General features: G+C 45.2%; 1 protein-coding gene across 4 annotated transcripts in view; it reads right to left on the reverse strand.

Moving 5' to 3' along the window:
• The window catches only part of DMXL2 (Dmx like 2), a 134730-nt gene extending 129583 nt beyond the window's left edge, over positions 1 to 5147 (reverse strand). For all 4 annotated transcript variants that reach the window (XM_045201428.2, XM_024567807.3, XM_045201427.2 and 1 more), the window contains exon 1: positions 4720 to 5147. In XM_045201428.2, coding sequence (XP_045057363.2) covers positions 4720 to 4806 — 87 coding nt within the window. In that variant the 5' untranslated portion in view covers positions 4807 to 5147. The remainder of the gene's footprint in view (positions 1 to 4719) is intronic.
• Between the last annotated feature and the right edge of the window lie 1982 nt (positions 5148 to 7129).

The raw sequence follows: 7129 nt of genomic DNA on the forward strand, positions 1-7129 counted from the left end.
AAACAAGCCCATTCTAAGTTCTTGACTTCTGTCCTCCCCTTTACTCTCAGCATAGGCTGACAATAGGTCTAAGAGTTGTGACACCTATGATAACCAGACAGTACAGAAGCATTTTTGCGTCCACCTCCCCAGTTACCCTGCCAGAAGCGATCTATTATTCCTCCCGAATTCCCAACAGAATTTAAGTGCCTCACAATACTGCACAGCTGGCCTGCTGTGTTAAGTACAAGTCTTAACTCTCCTAGTATACTACCAGGTTCCTACACTTCTTTAATAAATTCCCCAAATTCAGGACTAAGTTTTTTGTGTTCCTTTTATTTTTCTAATCTCCACAGAGCCTCGCACACCTATGAGTTCAACAAACATTTCCTAAATGTATAAAGAGGCTGATCATTTTCAAAGTTAGGTGTTGCCATAATTCTAAGACTAGAATGTTATTATGCTTTATGGTAGAATTAAAATATATCTAAATGCCAGAAAAAGAGGTCATATAACATTAACTTCTAACTTTTAAAGTTCTTTCATTCATTATAACCTAGTGACTTTAAGAAAAACAGCCAACAATAAAAGTCAAGAAATGTCAGAATACAAGTAAGTTTTCCAAAAAAGCTATGGATAATACTTGCAAATTATATTTTTCAACATTCTTAGGGTGTTTGCTATTTAATAAAGCAGCTCAATTTTTTTAAAGCACTTCTGTGAAGGAATTTATCCTTCACATCACACCATTATACCCAATAATTTATCCTTTATATCACCCCATCCATGGCTTCTGTTGGTTTTGCCATCCAGAAAGGCCTAATACCATTGTCTTTCCAAATGTCAATCTTCTGTGAAATATTTTCTTATCTTCCTTACTACATGCAATCTCTTTCAACTGCCTTACATTATAATTATGTACATTTTTTTATTTCTGCCAGTATATTAGAAGCTCCATGAGAGTGGAAATGACTTACTAATTTTTGTAAACTTTTATCAATGTGTTTAATTCATATCAGATTGGAGTAACATCAACTGCCCCTACCTGCCTAAAAATACAGTCTGCACCCCTTAAGGCCAAATGGTAAAAAATTTAAATGAAATTAATCATCATCATGTACCATCATTTTAATAACTAAGGACTATGTTTTTCAGGAAAGTAATAACATAAATAAGAAAAAATTTATACTATCTGTTGCATTAAGCCTTGAAACTCATTTATCTATAAGAAAGTAGTTGGAGCGCTGGCTAGTGTAGCTCAGTGGATTGAGCTCGGACTGCGAACCAAAGGGTTATCGGTTCAATTCCCAGTCAGGGCACATGCCTGGGTTGTGGGCCAGCTCCCAGTGGGGAGCACCCAAGAAGCAACCACACATTGATGTTTCTCTCCCTCTTTCTCCTTCCCTTCCCCTCTCTCTAAAAATAAAAATAAATAGAATCTTAAAAAAAAACAACCCTGAAAGTTAAAAAAGAAAAAAAAAGAATGTAGTTGGAAATGTCTCAATGGTAAAATAAAATACAGCAAAGCTCATACATGGTAGAAGATCATCTCCTTGGACTATCTGGGATCTGACTTTCGCAGAACAACAGTATTTCCAGAACTTAAATCTACACTGAAAAGAACAGAATAATCAAAAGGTGATAAAATCACCTCTAGATAAAATCACCTATATTTATAAAATCACAATTCTTTTAAAAAACTGCTAACTGCCAAAACATAAGTGAAAGCCATCATAACTCACGTTACCACTGTAAGTATACACATCATTAGGACTGTCCGATACAAACTGCACCAGCATGTCGACACAGAACACACCGGGCCACAGTGACATAACCAAGCAGTCACTCACCATCCAGTCGCACCACCCACCACCCACCACCCACCAGGCATGGTGCAACACATGTAACAGTTTTTCAATTACGAATGTCACGAACACTTCAAAATGTGTTTAGAACAATTCCTTTTCTAAAACTTTCCGTGTATAGACTCCTAAATAAATGATATACCCTGTTTTGAAAAGGGAATCAGATTATCATTGGCTAAGAATCACTGGCTAGCTGCAAAACAGTCTTCCATCTTCAACAGCCTTGTCTTGGCCTTACACACACACACACACACCACCCCTCCTTGCAGAGCAAGAACTCTGATAGGAGAGAAACGTACAACAGAAAAAAGCCCACCAGATGAGAAGTCATAAGACTTCATTCCACACCTGTCTGCTCTTGTTTTTGTCACCTGACCCAGAACTAAGGTTTTACCATCTGATTGCTGTACTTACAAATTAAGTGTCATGTTCTACGTAAAGGAGCTTTACTTCTTGTTAAAAAAAAAATGTATTCCTACCATACTAATACTAATATAGGCATTAAATAATTGTTAATTCTAAAGTGCTTAAAAACAGCTTGTTCTTATTCTTTTCAAACAAATCTTTTCTTCATAAAGTCCAGAAGGCCCTATCTAGTGCAAGGCAAAATTATAACTGGATCAGTGCACTCAAAACTTAGATATTAAAATGAGAATAGGTTTATAATGCCAAAGGGCCAAATAACCAGTATCAACAGGTAGGCATCCTAAACCAGGTAATTTTTGAGTCATATTTGGGAAATTAAAAAGCCAGGATTCTCTCGTTGCAACATAAAAATAAAGGCTAGAGTAAGAAATCAGTATGTCTATAGCAGTAGGACCAAGATGATAAGTATATATAATCAAATATAAAGTCAAGGATGGAAGAATATCTGACAAGTTTAAATTTCATACAGTTAGGAACAACTACATACTCCTGAGCCCAGAATGATACAGTGAAATGGTACTGGAAGAAAATATCCCGGCAGCTGTGTAAGAGATGAAGTGAAGTGAGCAGGTTAAGTGTCACGAAAACTAGCTTGGAAGCTGTCTCATTAAATAATACAAATAGGATTCTATATAAAGGTAGTAACTAAGGACACAAAAAGGGGTAAATCTGAGAGACTGCAGAGAGTCAGCTACACTTGGTGACAGGTATGAATTAGGGAGGTGGAAAAAGAAATGAAAATGATTCCGAGAACCTGGTTACGGGTGGCCTCCAGCATAACTACACCTGTGCAGCGCTCGACGTTCTTGCACTGGCCTTTCCAGACCGCATCTGAACCCATCTGAGCGCTCTTCACCAGTCCCGCAGGGACACACCCTTCCACTTTGAACGAAAACGGGCAACTACCACCACGATAGTGTGGGAAAAAACCCATTACCCATGGTTCCAGATTGGTTTCTTCATGGAGGAAGTCTGCTCGTCTAAGCCCGAGGAACTTCTTCCCCACCTACACAACTCGGGGAGAGGGAAATTTCGTCTCTGTGCCCCAATATGCTCTACACACTTGAAGTCCAAGCTCAATACTAGATGGATCTTTTAAGTGACATGTACACAACACACAGACGACACCATTGATAAAGGTATAACGATATAAGTCAGGCAAATTGTATGTTCATTCTCAACTGGAACATAGCCAAGTTAATTACACTTAAAATTAAAATGGCCAAAAAGCAATCCTGTAGTTATTTTTAATGTGTCACAATGACAGGTAAATTCTGTTCCAGAATGATTGTGCTACATAATGATTGTGCAGTTTTGCTGGAGCTTTTCTTATTTCTGCAGCTTTAAAAACATACTGTTGGAAAGCAGACATCAGATCAAAGTGTTTCCCTCGTCTAAAAAGCACACCATCATGCTGTTTCCAATTTTATCAAGCAGACGGTTACCAATAACAATGTGTACTTCATCAAGGTCTCATTGCCTACAGTTCCTTCTAAAGAGGACCATGTAGAAATTTAACACACAAAAAAGGAACTCAGGCTAAAGGGAGTCTATGGGTGAAACGTCTAGAGCTCGGTTTCAATTAGCTATACTAACAACATCCCACTCTCAGAAAGAATCCATCCTCGCTCCTTGAGAAACATACCTATTTCATTTAGATTTTAAAGAGATTCTAACATGTTATTGTTTACATACACTTTACTCGCACAAACAAGAAAAGCATGTCATGAAATTTCACGTTGCCTTAGCTTAAAAACAATCCAGCCTACCTTGCACACGGATTAAAATATTACCTAGGAAGGTTACCAAACTGTGATCTCGTGATAAATAAGAGCCCTCCAGGCCAGAGCCACGCGAACATTTACCTTCTAAATTTTTCAGGGGCAGGGAATAAATGTTTCTATTTTCTTGTCGGAATTAGGATTCTGCATTATCAGGAGACAGAGGACGGGTCGGGTTTAAAGCCGCAGGCTCCAACGTCTCCCCGCTACCCTAACACAGCAGGCAAGGGGAGCCAAGCGCAGCCGTGTCGCCTCCACGCTCGCGGACGAGACTAAGTCTCTCGGTCTCCACGCCCAGAGCAGGTGCGAAACTGGCGATGTGGGGTTTCAGCGGTTGCAATCATCTTTCTCCCGCAGAGTGGGGGCCGCCCTATGAGAGGAACCTTCCCGTCTGGTCACCCCCGGAGCCCCGTTTGCTGTGGGCGGACAGAGGGACGGATTCCTAATCCTTTCCCTTGAAGGGTAATTCCCTACACCAGCCGCAGGACTCGCAGTCCCACGTCTCCTCCCCCCTGAATTGGGCTGCGGAGAGAAAGAGCGGGTGGGGCCCACCAGCACCTCGCAGCCCACCCCCCCACCGCCGGACAAGTGTGGGCCCGGGACTGGGGGTTTCGGCTCCCGGGTCCAGACCCCGGTCTCTCCCCGTCGGGCTCCCGGACGCCGCTCACCGTGAAGGGGACATCCCCGACGCTGCCCACAGAGTAGCAGTTGTCTCCAGGGTTGACAGCGCCGGTGAGGACCTGATGCAGATGCATGTCCGGAGCCCGGGCTGGGCAGAAGAATGCACGAGAGGCTCGCTGAGCCCCGCGTCCGGCCCTCCTCCAGCCGCGAGAGCGCTTCCCCCTCCGCCTCCCTCGGGACCCACCGCGAGGCGGCCCCGGCTTATCGCCTCACTCCCCTTTCGCCTTCCCCCCGCCCGGTCCCTGCCATGAGAGCTCCTCAACCGCCGACGCCGCCCGGATCTCCGCACGGCTGCGGAAATGCCCGGATGCTCCCACTGCCTGCTGCACCGGCGCACAAATGCGGGAGGAGGGCAAGGGTGCGTGTGAGGCGGGGTAGAGCCTGAGGGAATGAGCGAGCAGGGCGCGTGCTGGAAGGGACGCTCCGCCCGAGGGAGATGGGCGCGACAGTCAAGTGGGAGGGTAAACCCCTCCTCCCGCCGCTAGGCTTTTAGCTCAGCCCTAATTCCCAGCCCCGCGTGTGCGCGTGCGCGCAGTGGTTTCCAGGGCAATTGCGCGCACCGTGCGGATCCGGGGCCGGGGATTGCGCGCGCAGGCTTGCGGGAGTTCCCTTGGAGCCTCTGTGCGGAGGCCGCTGGGGGCGGGGGCTGGTCGTGGGCGGGACGGAGGCCGCTCGGGGCCACGCAGCTCTCCAGCTCTGCGGAAACACCTCTGAGAGTGTTTTGCTGTGTTTAATCTCCTACGAAGTGCACTGCGTGATGGTCAGTGCAGGTGGCCTCAGAAGGATAGCCACCACCGCGAAATTCCACCTCAGGAAACCTTAGCCCCCTAAGGGCTGTCTCAAAGTACAGTGCGTTAGGTATTTTATGTAAACAATATGGGCATCTTGAAACTTGGAGATGCCGCACACCCCTGGCAGCAAATTATTTTGCTTCCACCTTTGTCACAGTTATTCTAGACAGAGAAGGGGCCCCCTAGAGACTTGTGATTCCTCTAGACTCGTCTTTCTCATGCGTGATGTCATGGATTCGCAGAATCGCCTCATTTTTCCTGACTGCTAAACGGGGGTCAGATCCCGGCTGCAGGTCCGTTCATCACAATTTTTTATCCTGTATTGTGTGTAAGTCAATGGGGCAAAGAAGTTGGAAAGATACCAAGGCACAAGTATCTACAAAACCATGCAGAACGCCAAGTGTTATGATTGAAACACAACAGTCTTCGCACCACAGAAAAGGAAGAATACTTTTCACAGGATGTTAAAAGATTAAATTGATGTTTGAGGTGGGGAGAGGAAATGATGGTTAAGGAGATCAAGGTATCCAAGGGTTAGGTTGTGGCCTGCCTGAAGGTAGAGTGTTGAATGCTCCACTAAGAAGCTTAGATTTCATTCTACGTGTTTATACAACCAAAGCCGCTTTAGGAGGATGACTTTGCAGCACACTTAGGAGGGCGGGGAAGGTTGGAGGCAGAGGCCGGGCAGGAACCGGTAGTCTGTGCAGTGGAAAGGAGAAGGAGTCGAAGATCATCCTGATGACGCGGGGCATTTTCCTTTTCAGTTAGTGGCGTAACTCTTCCCCCAGTCGCCGGCCTACAAACCACGGGGCCACTTTGGGCTCCTTTCTCTTTCTTGCCCATATCTAAGGATCCCTTTTCGAAGCCTCTAATCCATGCCCCTCGTGATTCCCACTGCCCTTTCTCTTCATTTCAGACCTCATCCTTTCTCATTTAAGTACCATATAGCCTAACTAAGTCTGCCTTCCATCTCTCGCTCTCCGATTCATCCACCACACTGCAGCCAGAGAAACCTTTTAAAGAGAAAATTCCTCTGCTCAAAATCCCCACTCCCTACGGGTTAAAATCTGGACTCTAGCTTGGCTGACAAACCTGTTCGTTCTGGTTTCGGCCTTATCCTGTCATCTGCAGCTGTTCCCTCATAGCCTCTGTGCTCCAGCCCCTCTGAGCTATTCGGTGTTTCCAGAGCGCGCTGTGTTCTTTGTTTCCTTGTCCTGGTCGCTGCTCTTTGCTCTGTCTGGAATGCCCTTCCTCTGCTTCTGGACCTGACAAACCACAATTTAGTTTAAAAGTCACCTATTCAGTAAAGCTTTTTTTTGTCTACCCCCAAATACCTTCAGACTTCTTCCTATTGAAACAACGTATCACATAGCAATGTAAGGCTTGGTTTGTGTCTGTTTCTTCTACTAGGGTTTTAGATATTTCAAGTCAGGGTCGGTATCTTATTTTCCTGTCAACCCAGTGCCTGAGTCCGAGTGCTTTATTTGCTGACATACAAGATTTGAATGTGAGTAAGAGCACCCAGTTTTGCAAGAAAAATTTCCGGGGTAAAAATAACCTTCAAGGCCCTGGCTGGGCAGCTCAGTTGGTTAGAGCATTGTCCCCA

This window comes from Desmodus rotundus, chromosome 7 (assembly GCF_022682495.2).
Source record: "Desmodus rotundus isolate HL8 chromosome 7, HLdesRot8A.1, whole genome shotgun sequence".
Lineage (NCBI taxonomy): Eukaryota > Metazoa > Chordata > Mammalia > Chiroptera > Phyllostomidae > Desmodus > Desmodus rotundus.